Source organism: Panicum virgatum, chromosome 4K (assembly GCF_016808335.1).
Source record: "Panicum virgatum strain AP13 chromosome 4K, P.virgatum_v5, whole genome shotgun sequence".
NCBI classification, from domain to species: Eukaryota; Viridiplantae; Streptophyta; class Magnoliopsida; order Poales; family Poaceae; genus Panicum; species Panicum virgatum.
The window spans coordinates 38913348-38932262 of record NC_053139.1 but is presented as its reverse complement, the minus strand read 5'-3'; the positions used below and the strand labels follow the sequence as shown (position 1 = coordinate 38932262).

At 50.3% G+C, this 18915-nt stretch overlaps 1 protein-coding gene across 1 annotated transcript; it reads right to left on the bottom strand.

Moving 5' to 3' along the window:
• Positions 1-897: 897 nt before the first annotated feature.
• On the bottom strand, positions 898-5195 carry LOC120703924. The gene is made up of 11 exons (XM_039988128.1): positions 4467-5195; positions 3998-4398; positions 3799-3870; positions 3473-3568; positions 3175-3254; positions 3006-3081; positions 2671-2881; positions 2495-2574; positions 2295-2400; positions 2087-2176; positions 898-1872 (listed from the first exon to the last, which is right to left on the bottom strand). The coding sequence occupies exons 1-11, from the start codon at positions 5005-5007 to the stop codon at positions 1115-1117; spliced, it is 2511 nt and encodes an 836-aa protein (XP_039844062.1). The 5' UTR covers positions 5008-5195; the 3' UTR covers positions 898-1114.
• Positions 5196-18915: the final 13720 nt, after the last annotated feature.

The following is an 18915-nucleotide window of genomic DNA, read 5'->3' as shown; positions in this document are numbered from 1 at the left end:
CGGGGGCCTCGTGGCGGCGGCGGGACACGCCCACATGGAGGCTACGGGGGGCTTGCTGGCTGGCTATGGCTAGCTAGCGAGCGCCAGGGGCAGGCAGGCAGGCACGGGGGCGCATCCGCCGGCGGGGCTCGAGACGAAGTGTTGTGGTGGGTGGACCAGAGGAGGAAGGGAAGAAGAGGATAAGGAAGGATAAAGATTGGATGGGAGTCTGATGCTGGCTGCTGCGGTGCGGCCGCGGAGGGGGGGGGCTTTTACAGATCAAGCGCCGGAGCCTGTTTGGGTGCCGGGTGGTTGTTTGAACCGGTACCTAAGTCCTGTCACCTTCATTGACCCCGGGTTGTGGTATAACCCGGTGTTGATGTCTGCTCCAAAGGCACCGGGTCGTGTCATTACCCGGTGCCATTAATGCATGGGCCAATCGGAACCGGTTTATGGTTTTAACCGGTGTTTTTGATATTCAATTGGTACCGGTTTTTGACGCGGCGCAATTTTCCGGCACTTGGCACAGGCCAAGAGTACCGGCTGTTATTGCAACCGGTACCAATGTCTAGTATTAGTACCGGTTACAATATGAACTGGTACTTTTGGCCTGGACTTTTGGCTTGTTTCCAGTAGTGATGGGAACAGAATGAATACAAACCCAATTTACGTTATGTTGTTCCATTTTCTCTTTTTGCGAAGGACGACGAAAAGCACAATCTACTAAAATAATAACACCGTTTTATTTTTAAAATAGGGAGTGTCTAGTTATCTGCCGAGAGATTTTATATCTGTCGGATTTTTTATACATACAAATCTAGTAGACAGTTATAGCACAAATTCTAAAGCACAAAGAACCTGACAGATTTGGTACTCAAGAAATCTGTCAACACGTTCTGGAAAATGTGAGTACGCATACAAAACCACACGCGGCTCCTCCTCCTGGCCGTGGATTTTATTTTGGGGAAATATGAGTAGCCCACCGCGTACAGTATGCTTCAAAGTTTCTTCTTGCTGGAGAGGAAAACTTATTTGGAAGTCACCGGCTAGACGGCGGCGAGCTGCAGCTCGAGATTTCCAGTGAACTCCACTAAGTACCCTACAGTCCAATCCATATACATTTTCTTTTGGCATGTCAAGCAACGAGGTTGAAGTAGATGGTGTAGGACTCGTCCCTCAAGGTGAACAATGGCTCCAGGAGGAAGCTCCTCCTCACCCCCCTGGCGGCGAAGCTCACCGGGTGGTACCGCCGCAGCGGCTCGGCCCGCGTGAAGCTCGCCGCCCGCCGGAACCCCGCGCCGCCGTCGCCGCCGCGCTTCCGGACGCCGCCACAGCCGATCTCGACCTTCTTGCCGCGGCGGCGGCCGCCGCCGACCAAGAAGCACCCCAGCCTGGCCCTGAGCTCGAGAGACACCGAGCCTGGGCTACCGTCGAGCCCCGGCACGACGTCGAGCAGCGCACCCGAGCTCTTCTCCGCGGACACCGTGAGCTTGTCCGTGACCACCATCCCCGGCATGTCCAACGGCTCGAGCATCACGGAGGCCGTCGAGTTCATGGCGCCGGCGCCGGGGCTACCTTGGGGGATGAGCCTGAACGTCTCGTGGACGGCGGCGTCGGTGCCGCCGCCGTCTTTGGGCCGCTCCTGCATCGTCAGGGAGCCGTTCACGGCGGAGAGCACAAAACCCTTGCCGCCGGACTCTTGCACGAGGGTCACCAGCTGGGAGTCGGACTCCGGAGGGACGGGGGTGATCCAGTCGGAGGGTGCGGCGGTGGCGCCGCCGGTCTTGGCGTCCCAGTCTCCGGTGGTGAGGCCGGCGAGGAGGAACGGCCCGAACAGGATCGCCTGTATAGATGCGTACTCCGGCCGATCTGAAGTTTCAGTTGGCAGTCGGTCTTTCAGGGAAATTGTTGTGCTTAAAAAAACTTCAATTTCGATGTCGCCACAGTAAAGGAGTGCAGACAATTTTCAGATATTATCATAGACCGAAGTATTTAGGTTTGTTATCAACTACCAATGTATCGACAAATTTATCGTGCTTCTTGTTGAAATTTCATTGTAAATAGAACTTATTTAAAAAATGAATTGTAAATTGAGCTTGAAATTCACCTTTTATTGCTTCAGTTTGTAGGTGGATAGGTAATTGGAGTGACAAACGATCACCGCTATCCCACTTCTTGCTGATTGTAAGGAATGTCCCTGAGACAAATAGAGATTGTATCAGAAACAATTCCCTGTGAGTGATTAATCATAGATATTTGATGTTATTTTTAAAATTTCATCTATTTATTTACATGCTAATTATTGATTAGCATACCTGGAGATATTAATTCCAAATCTTTGTCATTCAAAGTTGCCTTTGCACCACTGAAAGATGTCCATGTTGGTATTCTTACGTTCAATATCGCAAACTGACTGACTGTCTGCATTACAGAAATCAAACTGACGCAATGCTAAATTGCTGTGGTATAAAGAATCTTTTCTTTCTGTACATTTGACGATCTCTTGTATGTTTACCTTTGAAGATACGGAGAGTGAGACCTGAAGATACGGAGTCTGAGACCTGAAGATACCTAGTTTGGAGAAGGATTCTATCCCTACAAACACAATTTTTTACATGATTCAGAATTTGCAATTGCATGATCCCATCAGCAGTTTCAGAAGAACAAACAACACCGAACTGTTTCACTTACCAGTGCCATAGCAACACCAGAATGAATCATACGGAGTTCCCCATTTATGGTAGCTCCTTGCCTTTGAGCTCCCAGGGCCCTGGGGCAGCATGTAGATCATCACACCAGGATCCCTGCCTCTCTGGATGCTCAGGACGCCGTTGATCAGTGCTCGCTCGTAGTAGTCTGCATACGCAATCTCCTTCGTCCATCTGAATAGATGGCGTGACACCTGCAGACTTTGTTGCCAAATTTTAGCTTGTCTCTAGTCATGAAAAAGGTGGTCGAATTATCAAAAAAAGAAAGAAAGATTGAAAATGAAGTAGAAGTTTGGTGAGCATGAACAGGGGAACCGCCTTGAGCATGTTGTAAGTTGTGCAGGATTCCTGGGTCTCTGTATTCAGATTTTCAGCTAAACGCTTTGGATCGGACCTGACAAAAACCATCTCAGAACTTCATTCATGGCATGACTGGAAAAAAATGAAACCGCGAACTTCAGGCATCTAGGCATCTATAATGCATTACCAGAATTCGTTGACAGATGTGCCACCAGTCGCATATGCATGAGAAGAATTGACAGTGTCCATGAAGAATGCTGCAATTTCCTGTTTCATGAGTTAGGCTTATGGTCAGCCTGACCTAGAAGTTTCATCATATGAAGAGGGCAACAATTGGGTGGAATGAGAAAAAAAAACACCCTTTTCGGAATTGGAATTAGCACGTCTAAGGAAAACCTTTTCCCCAATTGATTGGGTTTTGGGGGGAAATTACAACTACTAGGTTGATTTTCCCTACTTAAATTTATGTGCAGTACTTGAATTACCTTGTAAAGCGGATCACCTGTAACTTCATATCGCATTTGCCCGCCCACGACGACCGGAATATGCGTGTTGGCATGGAAATCCGAAAGACTGTCAGCCTGAAGAGCAAAACGATGGAGGCAAAAAAAAAATCATGTAAATGTTCAAAAATGTGTTTTCATCCAAAATTATTCAAGACAGAACAATTTATCGCTCTTATTTGATGTAGGCATATATATAGATGTGTCTAGTAACTCCAGAAGATTCATACAAAATCATACTGAAAATACAGTAAGAAAACGCAGAGGGCCAGGAAGGAATTGAGCTATTCAGAGTTCAGAGTTCAGACCTGCACTGCAAGCAACCCCAGGAAGCAAGGCTTGTCAAATAGATGGGCGAGCACCAGATGTCTCTGATCGTTCTTCCGAAATTATTCAGGAGGGATGTCACTCAGGTGTCTTGGCAACTCCAATCACTCAGAATCTGCTTCTGAATCTCTGATGAAGGTTTTCCAAGAGAAATGAAAAGAAGGATGACACTGACAGTACCGTGATGGTGTAGAGCTGGTAGAGCACGTCGTTCATCCCGCCGGTCTCCTCGTTGAGCGACGCCCAGTGTCGCTCGACGCTGTACCGCCGGATGACGCTCCTGACGCGGCCGGCGAAGTAGTCGGCCATGGCGACCGCCATCCCCAGCGCCTTGCCGTTGACGGCCACGACGTGCTGGTCGAGGATGCCCTGCATGATCTTATGGATGGTGTAGTAGGGCGCCCAGACGTGGACGAGGGCCTCCAATTTGTCGAAGAACGAGGAGGGGAAGGCGGAGAGGTAGCCCGTGCCGGCGGCGCGCTGGCACTCGTGCAGCGCGTCCACCACCGCCGCCATCCTGCCGGCGAGCGTGGCGTTGCCCGTGCTCGCCCACATCTTGGCCGCCGCGCTCAGGTAGTGCCCTGCGTGTGCACGACCGCGTCAAGCTCCCGTCTCGAACGTGCCAAGCCGCATGTGGAGTTCCACGTACCGACGTAGTGGCCCCGGAGTTCCAAGGCCTCCCAGCCGCCGTAGGGCTCTCCCGGCGCCGGCAGCCCCGCCTGGGAGCGGAAGCGCCAGACGAGGCGGTCGACGTCCAGCAGCAGCAGGTACTCGAGGTTGGTGCGCTGCGTGCGCCCGTACGCGGCGTCGCCATCGGGGTCGAGGCGCACGTCGTGCAGGGACACCTCCTCCAGGAACGGCCCGGCGGCATCGGCGCCGCCGCCGCGCCGGCCCTTGAGCGAGCGGTAGAGCATCGCCCAGTCTAGCTCCTCCCGCTGCTCCCCCGCCGCGGCGGGCGGTGGCATGAGGTCCATCCACGCGGCCTCGTCGGTGGGGTTGCGGTGGTGCTCGTGGTAGTGGGACAGCGGCTCGTCGCGCCACCACCGCCGCTCCGGCGACGCCTGCAGCCGCGCCTGCTCCGTGCGCGACGGCGTCACCTGGTTGGTGCACTCTTTCAACGTCACCACCGCCCCCGCCGCCGCCGCCACAAGCACCACCAACCCCCACGCCGCGCGCCACGGCGCTGCCATTATTCCAGGGGATAACCCGGGCGCCACCTCTCGCTCCCGGCCGGCCACCACTGCTCTCCTACAGCGCTAGCTAGCAAACGCTCATCGCGACACGCACGCGTGGGTATTGGCAGAGATTTTCAGGCTATTTATCCCCTGCACCCGCACAGGTCGTCGTCGATCGACGGCAGTTGGAGATTCCTGGGCCCGGTTGGTCGCCGGCGGCGAACGCTACCCGCCTCATCTTGCCCATCTACAGAAAACTGTAGCTGCCCCGATCGTGTCCAGGAAATGCAAGGCGCGACGTACACTTACCTTTGCCTTGATCAGCTGGCAGTTTGGCAGTTTCCCACCGATCTGTTGAAAATTGCAGCTGCCCCATGTCCAAGAAATGCAAAATGACACAAACCTACCTTGGCTCCAGTCAGCTGGCACTTCACCGATCAGGGAAAACTTTGCAGCTTCCTCATGTCGAAGAAATGCAAAACGACGCACGACGACGGCGACCGGAGCGTCGGGGCATGGCACGGGATGGCAACCACGCGACGCGACACGAGCAAGAGAAAGTGACCATGGCCTGCCACCCCCACTCTACATTATGACCTCAAATTGACGATCCAAATGTCCACCAAAAATTCTACAAAAATGGACGCAGACGAAGAATGTAGGTGCACATGTCTCCACGAAATTTCAAACCCAAATTAATTCTGTAGAGGAAGAACTGAAAAAGAGAAATGCCCGTGGAAATACCGTCCACCCCCGTTCTATGTTGTAATTAAAATCGACGATCCAAATCTCAGCCAATAATTCTACAAAAATGAGCAGAGATGGAGAACGTAGGTCCGCATGTGCCCACGAAATTTCGGCCCGAAATAAATTCTGTAGAGGAAGAACCAAAAAAGAGAAGCTTCCATGGGCCAGGTGGACGGGATCTGAAATACCGTCCACCCCTGGTGCCAGCATTCCGGCGGGCGCAAATCACACCCGTCGCATGAGCATCTTCACCAAAAGACGGGGAAAATTGTGCGCCAGGTGGTGGCTGGAGCACGCGCCGCCGCGCCGGTGAAGCTGCCGATTCTGTAGGGGCGGAGCCAGCCGAGCTTGCCACAGGGGTCGGCCTCATTAAGATAATGGGGTCAAATACTAGTATTGTTAGAAATCTGTGTGATCTGTGAAGCTTAAACAGCGATTCATTAAATGATCTACAATAAAATGATAAGATAAACTAATGGAAGAAAATTATGGAACGAGAACGAACATTCCCGTCCCGTCCTGATCTGGGACGGGAACCGACCATGGGATGTCGGTCCCTCTGGTGAGCGGCATATAAATAGAAGGGGGAAACCCGTTCAAAAAATCGATCCTTACGTGCTGCCACCACCGGGGTTTTTGTGACCGGCACAAACACACACATACGCTCACACAGAGGCAAAAACAAGAGACAAGATCTACAAAAGAAGAAGATGGGAGGCCCTAATGACCAAAGTATGTCATCTATATGGTTCTATTTTGAACTTAAGATCCTAGAACTCCTGACAAGTATAACTATCTTATACAAAGGAGTTTGCAGATTTTATCGGGGTCGTCGGACCCCGTCAAGTACACACAGCTTCGCTCCTGCGGTTCGGTAGGGACGCCACGGCGCCGTGACCGAGAGAGCTAGCGCCCCGACGGCGAGGGCGGCTGGCTGCCCCCGCAGGCGTCACGGCGCGAGGCGTTCTAGTGTTTGGACACATCGGGCAAGCTGGTGCGCGCGGAGAGGCTGGCATGTTCTGGGAACAGGAAGGAGACGCACGCCGGCGTTGCCGTGGCTGTGGCTGTGGCTCGGTGGTCGGCCGGACGCGGTGGTGGATGCGGGTCGCGGAGGCTGTGATGGCGAGGCGAGGCGACGCGGGAGCCCGGGAGACAGAAGTCGTCGGAAACTCGGACTTGCCCCTTGACTGAAAGTTCAGTCCCATCCCGCTCTCCTTTCTGAATCTGCGAATGACTGGAGCATTTCGAGCGATCACATGCTTCGCTGTCCAGAACCCAGATGAACCTCTGGCTGCTGTTCAACAAGTACCACAAGCTCCTCGGCGAAGCTGGTGATACTGTAATTCAGGCCTTGTTTAGTTGCTCCTGTAAATTTTTTGAAATGGAATCTTCTCATATCTGAAGTATTAAATATAGACTAATCACAAAATTAATTACAGAACTCGTTTGTAAACTACGAGACGAATCTAACGAGCCTAATTAATCTGGCATTTGCGCATGGTTACTGTAGCAATTACTGTAGCATTTTAGTGTCTAATCATGGCCTAATTAGGCTCATTAGATTCGTCTCGTAATTTACAAGCAAACTATGCAATTAATTTTTTATTTCATCTAGATTTAATACTTCATGCACGTAAGATTCCCGTTCGATATGATAGATTTAGAATTTTGAATTTTGCAACTAAACAAAGCCTCAATTAAAATTTGAACGATGTGTCCGTACGTGTCACGGAAATGTAAAGACAACTGTGCTTAAAGCAGCAGGGTAGTGGGAAACGTCAACCCTCTGGGGAGCACGCGGGAGCAGGGGCGGAGCAGTCAGTAGTGATGCTGTTCGCACTGGTGTACTAGATGGGTTCCTCCAGGACGTGGATAGAGGAAAAATGCCCTGCAGCGGTGTACTACATGAGATTCTCCATCATCCGGGACCACCTTCTTTTCTCTATCCCTGGGGAAGTAGAGGAGCTCCTCTATCGGGGATGTGGCGCCTGGTGCGGGCCCGCACGCTCCACCCTGCGCTCTCGCCTGTGCGGACAGCACGGCGGCACTGCGCCCATGTCGCCACGGCTCGCCTGCGGAGGGAGCAGGGGAGGGGGCGCGGCTCCGCGGTTCGCCGACGGAGGGAGATCAAGAGGGGGAATGGCTGAAGGATGAGCGGCGGCGAGGGCGGGGTGGGGCGCACCGGCGGGGAAGCGTGGCCCCACCATGGCCGCTGCAGCCATGGATTCGCCATGGCCGCTGGCTGCCCAGCCGCGACGACGATGGAGGAGGAAGGAGGGGGCGCCGGGGAGGGAGCAGGACCGCGCTATGCGCCGCGCGGCCGGTCGAGGGGAGCCGTGGCGCGCCGGAGCCAAACCCGCTGCCGCCATGGCCATCCTCTGCCCCGCGCAGGCCTCCGCAACCATGGCAGCCGCGCGCCATGGCCGCCACACAAAGGAGGCCGGCCGGAGATCAAGCCGCCACGGAGTAGATGAGGGCCCCTGCTCCGCGCCCGCCCGCCATGGTCCCTGCTCCGCGCCCACCCACCATGGCCCGCTCCGGTGCGGGGGCTCTCTTGGCCTCCACGCCCGCCTCGCGATGGTCGCCTTGCCTGCTCGCACTCGCACTCGCACGCCATGGATGGAGGAGGGAGGGCGGCTGCGGCGGCGTGCTCGGCCGCGGGCGGAGCTGAGCAGCGGCCGATCCGCTCGAGCCGGGCCGAATCCCGCATGCCGTGGCGGAGCTTGTGGTGCCCGCTATGGCCCCACGCCAGGGCAGATCCTGTCGCTGCACAAAGCCCCGCGCGGCCGGTGCGCGGCAGGGAGGTGCGGCGAGAGTGCTCCGCCACGCGCGGAGAGGGAGGAGGATGGAGGGGAGCCGCGCCGTGCCGGAGGGGAGCCGTACCGTGCCGGAGTCGAGCCCACCGCCGCCATGGCTGTCCACGCCATGAGGGATAGAGAAAGATGGAGAGAGAGAATGATGGCGGAGGAGCCGAGGGGGATAGTGTAACATCCAGAAAAATTCACCAAAATAAATCACTCGCTAAAATTTTTTTTGAAAACATTTTTCGTCATTGAACTCAAATCAAAATATTTTTCTGTCCGAGGCCAATCTCCCGAAATCATTTTCCGGAAACCCGCCGTCTCGACACAAGTACCAATCACCATCCTATCTCTCTATTCTTCCTCATTTCGCGTGCGTCGCTTCCCGCCGAAGCCGCCGCACGCTCCCGACCGTCGCCGCGAATCTCGCCGGCGCTTCCTCTCCTTTCCCTTTCTCTCTCTCCCTTTTTCCTTTTCTCTTTTTTCTCCCTTCTCCTTTCTTCCTTCTCTCTCCCTCTCTCCTTACCCGCACGCGCAGCACGACGCCGTGCAGAGAAAGTTCGGCAGCGCCGATCCCCCACCTCTACTTGGCCACCACTCTCCTCCACTTGCGCCACCCCGTCCCATCCCCTCTGTGCAGCCGTACCCTCTTGCCACCTCGACGCTCGTGCTCGCCGCGAACAGAGCTCGCACGGCTGCCGCGCGGCACCTCGCCGTTGGCCGCCGCACCTTCCCTGGGCGCCGCCCCCCCGCTACACGCCACCGACCACCCCTGTGCACCGTCGCCTCAGCGCCACCACGCCGGTAGCAGACGCCGGCAAGTGGCTGAGCCGGCCACCATCGCCATTACTGCCCGTCCTTGAGCTCGCCGGCCGGCCACCGTGCCCCGCCCTTCTCCCAGACCTCGCCGGCCTATAAATAGACATCCCCCGCAACGTCCTCCACCACCACAACCACGGCCACCACTGCTCGCCCCTCCCCAGCCCTGCAGCGCCGCCGCCATTGCCATTGCCGCCGCCTCCCGCCGGCCCTCGTAACCCCGCCTCCACAAGCCGCCTCCGCTCGGGGTAAGTAGGGGAACGAGTCCCCTCACCTCCCTCTCTCTTTCCCCCTCTCCCTGGCCGCCACCGTGGTCCAAGCCGCCGGAATCGGCGCCGCCGGCGCCAGTCCCCTCCCCTCCTCTGTTTCACGGGAGAGAGGAAGAAGAAGGGCTGTTTTGCCCTTAGCTCCCTCCCCTTCCTCCTTTTCTTTTAAGAACCCCCCTCTCTCTTGTTCTTTTTTTTTCAAAGAAAGCCCCTCCCTTATTCCTTTTCAAGAATAGGTCCCTCCACCATACAGAAAATATTTATGAATAGATCCTTGCCCTTTCCAAGAGTGACCCTGACATTTTCAAATATTATAATCAAGTCCTTTCACTCTTAAAACTAATTACAGATAAGCCCTTGGATCTTTATTTAGCCCTTAAACACCTCGTTAGCCTATCATTTCATGTGCCAAAAATCCTCCAATTATCCCGAAACTCAACCACGCCATTTCCAATATTATTCTAGCAGATGCTATCCAAAAATCTCCCAGAAATATTCTTCCTACCTTTATTTCTTCACTTCTCCAGATTCGAGCTCAACGATAAAATCTTTCTTTTTATTATTGTGTGTTTGTTTGTGTACGCCGTAGATGCCGATGTGATCGAGGGAGAACCCGTCGAGGAGTTTGCTGAGCAGTACCGCGAGCCGGAGCCTGAAGAACTGTACCACGAGTAGGAGCTCCCGAAAGGCTTTGAAGACGGCAAGTCCAATTCTATCCTTTGATTGCATATTTAACCCAGTTTTATAAACACAACCTATTAGCCTGTTTTACAAAATTGCATATGTTTTATTGCTGAAACCCTTTGGATAGCCACCCCTTGATTTCTATGATCATTCCTTGATAACCTATTGTAAGGATCAGCGGGGTGTCCGACCCTAGAGGGGGAGGGGGTGAATAGGGTCGCTAATCGCTTTTTAACCTAGGGCTCAATCTAATTGCATAAGATAAACCTAACACGTCCTACACATGCTAGTTATGACTAAGGTTTATCTATGTTACCCTCTACTTACCCCAAAAGACTTGCAACCTATAGCCAATCCTAATCAAACTAACTAGGAAAGTAAAGGTAAGCAAGAAAGAGTAAATGCGGAAACATAATGCGGTAAGTAAAGCGGTAAGGGAGAGGATATGCAAACTCCCGTGAAGACACCAAGACGCACGATTTAACGTGGTTCGGTTAGGACACCAAAGTCCCTCCCTACGTCCACGGCCACTTGTCCAACACAAACAAGTGTGATGCCGAGTCTCTTTGCTTGATCACCGTCTTGCGTTGGCCACCAATGCACCCGGCAAGTAAAGGCTAAGTGCCACCAAGTCACCAAGACGAGGTCACCGCCACCGTCTATCTCGAAGCGTCACCACGGCACCGTCTTCACTATCGGAGCTTCTCACCAAGAGGGGTCTCCTTCCCCGCACAAAGTGTCGTTGCCTCTCCACACCAAGTAGGAGGGTCACACGACGAGTACAAGTGTTTGCTTGCCGCAGCAAGACTTCTCTCAAGGGAGCTCTCGCAAGAACTAATCCCTAATCAAGCACTAAGCACTCTAACAAGTGTGCTTAAGCCTATATGATGTACAATGAAGCTCTATGGTGGTTGGAGATGATCTTTAGCTCTTGTATACTTCCTTGAACTCCAGCACTTTCAAATGACCCGGCCTTGGGGGTATATATAGGCAGCATAAGCAAATATAGCCGTTGGAGAAAAGCTGCCAGAAAACTGCGTAACGCCGGTTAATCCGACGTACCCCAAAAGCCATCATCGGTTCAACCGGTGTATGTAAACTGCTATTTGAAAAACTAGCCGTTAGCAATCAACCGGTGTATCGCCGGTTTAACCGATGTAATCAACCGGTGTATGTAATATTACCGTCGGTTTAACCGGTGAGTGTAACTTCTTCACGTTCCTCCAAAAACCACCTCTCTGGACAACTGAACCGATGTAATTGACCGATGCATCGTCGGTTCAACCGGTGTAGGTATTTTCCTCGGTCTTCATCTGCCAATGCACCGACGTATATAACTTTCGTAGCGTCGGTTCATCCGGTGTAAAACCCTTGCTCACAGACCTTCTCTGTGATTGCACCGGTGAGTTCATTTTGCCCTACATCGATTTAACCGATGATAGCAAAATGCCTCAATTCTTGTCCCTTGGACCGAAGAGCTTTCAGGGGCGGAACCCCCGTAGGGGCGGCCCTTCGGGCCTTGGTACGCCTCTCTTCTCTTTGTCATCACTTGAACCTAAAGGCCTGAGTATAGTCATCTTAACAATCACATTAGTCCAAGTGTTGTGTGTGTCATCAATCGCCAAAACATTATATTGAAATATGGCATGAGAGGCCATTTCGCTACACCTATGCTTGTCTCTAAACATGATATGCTCTGTTTGGATGATAAGCACTGCTAGAATGCCGCCTAGGACCTTGTGCTCATTTTACTACACTCAAATATGGTTACAATATGTTTTATAAAAGGGAAAATGCGTGAGTTGTGTGTAAAGGGAAAGATGGGATATTTGAGAAATTAATGAAAAGAATGTTAAGATGGGATGGATGAATGGCATTTCTGTGTGAATTGTCATATTGGAGGCTCGTACCTTTGTGGTTGAGCAAGAAGGTTGGGAGATATCCATCTTATCACAATTAAGGACCGAGTTGATGTGTCATCTTACCTAACTCAACTATCGTGCAAACCACTCGACCATTGTGTGTGGCTACGGCTTAGCATAAACCCCACTAGTTAGTCTTATAGCCATCAGGAGAGCTGAGAGCAACGGGTGATCACGAAGAAGAGATAAGATCGTGGTGATTTATGCCCCGGTTAAACCTCGGTGATAGGTCAATGCCCCCTTGGTGGATTCCGTGTTGGCTAGTCAGGTCTAGCTAAGGTGGGTAATGATTTTGTTGGGATCTGCACCGACACTAAAGTGATCGTGCTGTGGTGCCCCACTTGTGGGTAAAGTTGTACACCTCTGCAGAGTTAAAACCTATTCGAATAGTCGTGCCCACGGTACTGGGCGAGTTACGGTTTGGTCACATAACTAGCTTCTAGGATGGATGGTTTCTATGGTGTGAGTTGTTTTTGGAAGGTGTCCGGCAGTTGTGCCATGAGCTACTGCAGATGAGGAGTTCGGTAACATTAAAACTTGGATCCTTTGTGTAGGATCAACCCCACTCATTACTCGGTTACTAAAGAATTGCTTTGAGAAAACCCTTTTCAAAAATAAACCCTTGCATGTGTAAAATCTAGCTTTGCTGCAAATTAACCTCGGCCTTATCCTTGATTTATCCTGTGCATATCTGTGTTATCCCCCTCCGTGGATGGGGTTGGACTTGTTGAGTACTTTTGTACTCACCCGATATATATTTGTGGTTTTGCTTCACAGGAAGATCCAGACTTTGTTGCTGAAAACATCGAGTAGAGGTTGCGTCCGCACCCAACGCTGCCTGTGGTGTTGGCCCTCTGCAAGATGATTCTGCTAGCGTGTTACTCTGATCCCGAGTTGGACCCCGTCTGGGTCATGCTTTGGTGTATCACCATAGCCGTTTTACTGCTTATCATCGTTTGTATCGAGTATCCGCCTCCACGGAGGTTGTACGGTGACTAAACTATCTGTTGAATAAATGTGTTATCAGCCCCCTGGGACTGATATTTGTATCATATTTAGTCTCTACTTATGTGGGGACACTTCTGGTGGTATTAGAGCCGTAATTGGCTGTAGGACGTGACTATTAGGATTGGAAAAGCCCTTTTGACCAAGACATAGGATTTATAAAGCTTCTTGCTTCCCCTACCCTTTAGCGAAAACTGATTTGCCCCCGACTCTTTCTAGATGGCCAAAGAAGGATGGATCAACAGCCACTGTCTGGAAGGTCCCGGTTTTCTGAGACAGTTGTTTGCTTGCATGGACCGTTTCGGCATTTATGAGCGCCCGGAGTACACCAGCAGAGAGTACGAGGATCGTGGAACCCTCCGGTGCGAGATGATCATCTACGTTGGGAGGAGCAGCCGATTCCCCGACATTCAGCCATGGAATGTGACTGCCATGGGTTTTCGTCACCAGGACACTTATCAAGTGGCAGCCCGAAAGGCTCTGCGTTACCTATGTCAGATCTACAAGAGGCACATCGGCCATACTCCAATAAGATTCTTTCCACCTGTCAAGAAAAACCGCCCGGATTGGTTGGCCCGGGTAAGGACTTTGGAAGGATGTGGACAGCGCGAGAATGACCCCACTGTGCTCCAGATGTCGACCTATCTTCTCACCCTAGATGAACTCTATGACGAGCAGCACTCAAAGCTGACGAAGCACGAGCCGCTGTCGCCTAGAGCAATGAGGCCGCAATCATTGAGGCCCTAAAGGAAGTCAAAGAACAGCACTCACAGGAGCTGAAGGAAGCCCATCTTGTGAGTCGTGCTCGAAAGAGGATGCATGCCTTTGAGGATGAGGAGCCCTTGCTCCTAGGAGGAATTCCAGCCGCCCAAGGATCTGGCAAGAGAAAGAGCCCTGCTGCCCTAGTAGCACCGCCACCCACAGAAGCCTCCCGTGAGACCCCTGATCCAAAAGTTGCCAAAGAAGAAGAGCCACTGCCATTGACGCAGCCCAGACCAAGTGGATATGTGTTCTCTCCTATTACCTATGGGCCGAGAACCGCTCCAGCCAGCGACCCAGCATAAGTGTCAGTCGACCGTCAGAGGATGAAGCCGTGTGGTCCGAAGTTTAGATTTGTACCCCCCTCTTTTGAATAGTATGTACCCGGTTGTGTAGTACGTGTTTTGGCCTTGCTCAAGTGTTGTACCCCTCCCCGTGTTAGAAATAAAAATCATTTGTGCTTGTTGTTTGTTAGTCTGTGTGCTTGTCGGCAGAAGGTGGATTCTGCTTTTTCGAAAATACAAAGTAGAAAACTTAAACATCACCTTAAATCCAAATCCAACTCTCATAAAGGTCCACTCAATCTATAGATGCCGCCCACACACACCACCAGGACCTCCCAAAGCTGAGCCCCGACAAACCCGAGTGTGGAAAAGCAACCTAAAATGCAAGGACAAGATCCTGTTCAGCGAGACCAAGAATTTAACTAAAATGAAGGTAGAGGGGAAAGTCAAGTGAGGTCACAGCAGCCACCACTCCCACCTTTCATTGACCTAGCACAAGTGTTAAATAACCAGACCCGTGTGTTGGAAGCTTTGGCCAATGCCATCAACCGCCCAAGACCCCGTGGACAAGGCATGAATGAAAAGCCGACAGATTTTCTACGAACCAAGCCACCCACTTTTGGCGGTTCATCCATCCCCTTGGATGCGGATGATTGGCTGCATGTCATCCAAAAGAAGCTTGAGCCATTTGGTTGTGAAAACAGAGATAAGGTTCTCTTAGCAGCTCACCAGCTCACCGGTACAGCCCTTGCTTGGTGGGAAAACTATTGCGCAGCAACAGATGATACCACTACCATCACTTGGGAAGAATTTGTGGATGAGTTCCGTCATTATCATATCCCAGTAGCAACCATAAAGCGTAAGGCCGAAGAATTCCGTGAACTGCAACAAGGAACCAAGACAGTGGAAGAGTACACCTTCCAATTTATGGAGTTGTCTCGTTATGCCCCTGAAGAGATCAACACCGATGAGAAGAAACAAGATATATTTAAGAAAGGTCTAACTGCTAAACTTAGGACCTTAATGACCCCTCAGATCTATCCAAACTTCAACACTTTGATGAACATGGCTATTCAAACTGAGAAAGCCAAGGCAGAAGAAAAGAAAGATAATAAGCGCAAGTTTATGGAGCAAAAAGCTCGTCAGCAAGATAGGTTCCAGAGGCAGAAGAACTCCAACAACTCAGGATAGAAGACTCAGGCACCACTGCACTATAGAACCCAAGCATCTACTTCTTATCAGCCTAATCCAAGTTACAAGACTCAAAGCAATGTCAAGACTCAGCAGAAAAACACTGGACATGTGACTAACAACCCAAGGACTTGTTTCAACTATCTTGATCCAGGACACTTCATAGCAAACTGTCCTTATGCCAACAACAAGCTAGCAGCCTCAATCTTCTCCAACTCAGTGAACGGACCAAGGCCAGTTGTGACAGGTGCCAACCGAGTCCCTATCAACAACACCACCAACAACAGCCAGCAGATGAGGTAGCCACAACAGTCATTTGGGCGAGCCTGTGTCAACCACATCAACACTCAGGAGGCCCAGAATGCCCAAGGAGTAGTACTTGGTGAGTTTTTAGTTGGTTCAGTTCTTGCAACAGTACTGTTTGATTTTGGAGCATCACATTTATTCATATCATCAAGCTTTGTGGAGAAGCACAATATATCCACAGTACTACTAAAGTTACCCCTATTAACCCGTATGCCTGGGGCCGACATACATTGTTGACTAGGTTGTACTCGGGTAAGGATCATTTTAAGTGGGGTAGAATTCTTAGCGGACCTAGTAGTACTCAAGTCTAAGGGGATAGACGTAATCCTTGGAATGGATTGGTTAAGCCAGCATGATGGTCACATAGGATGTGCTGACAAGGTAGTACACCTGACCAACTCAGACGGAGTGCAAGTGATCTGCCATACTCGGGGAAGTGGACCAGACCCGATGATTTTTAGCATGGAAGCTAAGTCCCTGGAAGAGGTCCCGGTAGTGGACGAATACCCGAATGTTTTTCCGGAAGAACTCCCTGGAATGCCACCTGACAGAGATATAGAATTTGTTATTAACCTTATCCCCGGAACCTCCCCTATCGCCTAGAGACCCTATAGGATGGCAGTCTCAGAATTAGCAGAGTTGAAGAAAAAATTAGGGGAATTGCAAGAAAGTGGTTTCATCAGACCTAGTTCATCCCCGTGGGGAGCCCCAGTCTTGTTTGTCAAGAAGAAGGATGGAAGTATGAGGATGTGTGTGGATTATCGTGCACTAAATGAGGTCACCATCAAGAATAAGTATCCTCTCCCCAGGATTGATGATCTCTTTGATCAACTAAAAGGAGCTAAGTATTTATCTAAGATTGATCTAAGATCAGGATATCATCAGTTTAAGATTAGAGAAAGTGACATCCCGAAGACAGCCTTTGTCACCCGTTATGGGCAGTTTGAATTTACAGTGATATCTTTTGGACTCACCAATGCACCTACTTATTTCATGAACCTCATGAATAAGGTGTTTATGGATGAGTTAGATACATTTGTCGTAGTCTTTATTGACGACATACTTATTTACTCTAAAAGTGCTCAAGAGCATGAACAACACCTACGAGTGGTTTTGGAAAAGTTGAGAGCGCACAAACTCTATGCTAAATTCAGCAAATGTGAATTTTGGTTAGAGAAAGTGGCTTTTCTTGGTCATATTTTTACCGCAGAAGGAGTAGCAGTCGACCCCGAGAAAGTTGAAACAGTTTCTAATTGGTAGCAACCGACCAATGTTAGTGAAATCAGAAGTTTTCTTGGATTAGCCGGTTATTACCGGAGATTTATTGAAGGATTTTCTAAGATAGCTAGACCCATAATAGAGCTACTCAGAAAGGATAAGAAATTCACTTGGACAGAGTCATGTGAATGAAGTTTTCCAGAATTGAAGAAAAAATTGACAACCGCCCCAGTATTAATTCTACCGGATATTCATTGGGACTTTGTCATCTATTGTGATGCATCCCGACAAGAATTAGGGTGTGTTCTAATGCAGAATGGGAAAGTAGTTGCATATGCTTCCCATCAGCTCAAGCCTCATGAGCAGAATTACCCAACTCATGATTTGGAGTTTGCAGCCGTAGTGCATGCCCTTAAGATCTGGAGACATTACTTGATCGGAAATAAGTGTGAGATTTACACCGACCATAAGAGCCTGAAGTATATCTTCACCCAACCAGATTTGAACTTAAGGCAAAGAAGGTGGTTGGAATTGGTTAAGGATTATAATTTGGAAATTCATTACCACCCCGACAAAGCTATTGTGGTAGCCGATGCCTTAAGCAGAAAATCTCATAGGCAGCTCAGACCCGAGAATACCCACTTACAAGAAGAGATGGCATGATTAAATGTGCACATCATTCCTCAAGGATCTCACCGCAAGTTGAGTATTCAGCCTACCTTGGAAGAAGAGATTAGGAGGGCCCAAGGGTCGGACCAAGAATTAATGAAAATCAATAAGCACACCAGAGAGAATAAGGCCCCAGATTTTAGAGTGGATGACAAAGGAACCTTATGGTATAAGAATAGAATTTGTGTGCCCAAAAAAGGGAAATTCCGACACATTATTATGGATGAAGCCCATAACTCGGCATACTCCATCCACCGCGGAGCTACCAAGATGTATATGGATTTGAGGCAAAAATATTGGTGGAATGGAATGAAGGCGGATATCGCCCAGTTTGTCGCCCATTGCGATATTTGCCAAAGAGTCAAAGCTGAGCATTAGAAACCAGCTGGATTATTGCAATCATTACCCATCCCAGTTCGGAAATGGGATGAGATTCGCATGGATTTTGTGGTTGGTTTGCCCAAGATCCATAAAGGAAATGACTCCATATGGGTGATAGCGGATGACTCACCAAGGTCGCTCACTACTTGCTCGTACGGACCAACTATGGTGGAGAAAAGTTAGCCCAACTCTATATAGACCACATAGTGAAACTACATGGTGTGCCTAGCAGAATTGTTTCGGATAGAGGAACTAAATTTACCTCTAAGTTTTGGAGAAGCTTGCATAAAGCTATGGATACAAAGCTGGATTTTAGTTCATCTTATCACCTCCAGACCGATGGTCAGACAGAAAGAGTAAATCAGATTATGGAGGATATGTTAAGAGCTTGTGTCCTTACCTATGACAAGGATTAGGAACATAGTTTACCCTATGCAGAGTTCTCATATAACAATAGTTATCAAGCAAGCTTAGGCATGCCACCTTTTGAGGCCCTATATGGTAGAAAGTGTAGAACCCCTTTGATGTGGTTAGAAGTAGGAGAGCATACACTAACCGGACCAGCTCTCATAAAAGAAGCAGAAGACTGTGTGGCTGAAATTAGAGAAAAGTTAAAAGCGGCTCAATCCTGCCAGAAGAATTATTCAGATAAACGAAGAAGGGAACTAAGTTTTGAAGTTGGAGATTATGTATATCTTAAGGTCTCCCCGATTCGAGGGACTCGAAGGTTTCAAGTTCAAGGAAAATTAGCTTCTCGGATATTGGACCCTACCAAGTAGTAAAGAGAGTTGGAGCGGCTGCCTACCATATTTAACTGCCCGAGGAAATGTCGGATATACACCCGGTATTTCATGTCTCTCAGCTAAGGAAA

Coding starts and splice junctions, on each gene's coding strand:
- LOC120703924 (XM_039988128.1), bottom strand. CDS start 5,007: ATGGCAGCGCCGTGGCGCGCGGCGTGGGGGTTGGTGGTGCTTGTGGCG. Junction 4,399..4,466: donor ACTCCGGGGCCACTACGTCG/GTACGTGGAACT, acceptor GTGCACACGCAG/GGCACTACCTGAGCGCGGCG. Junction 2,401..2,494: donor CACTCTCCGTATCTTCAAAG/GTAAACATACAA, acceptor TCTGTAATGCAG/ACAGTCAGTCAGTTTGCGAT.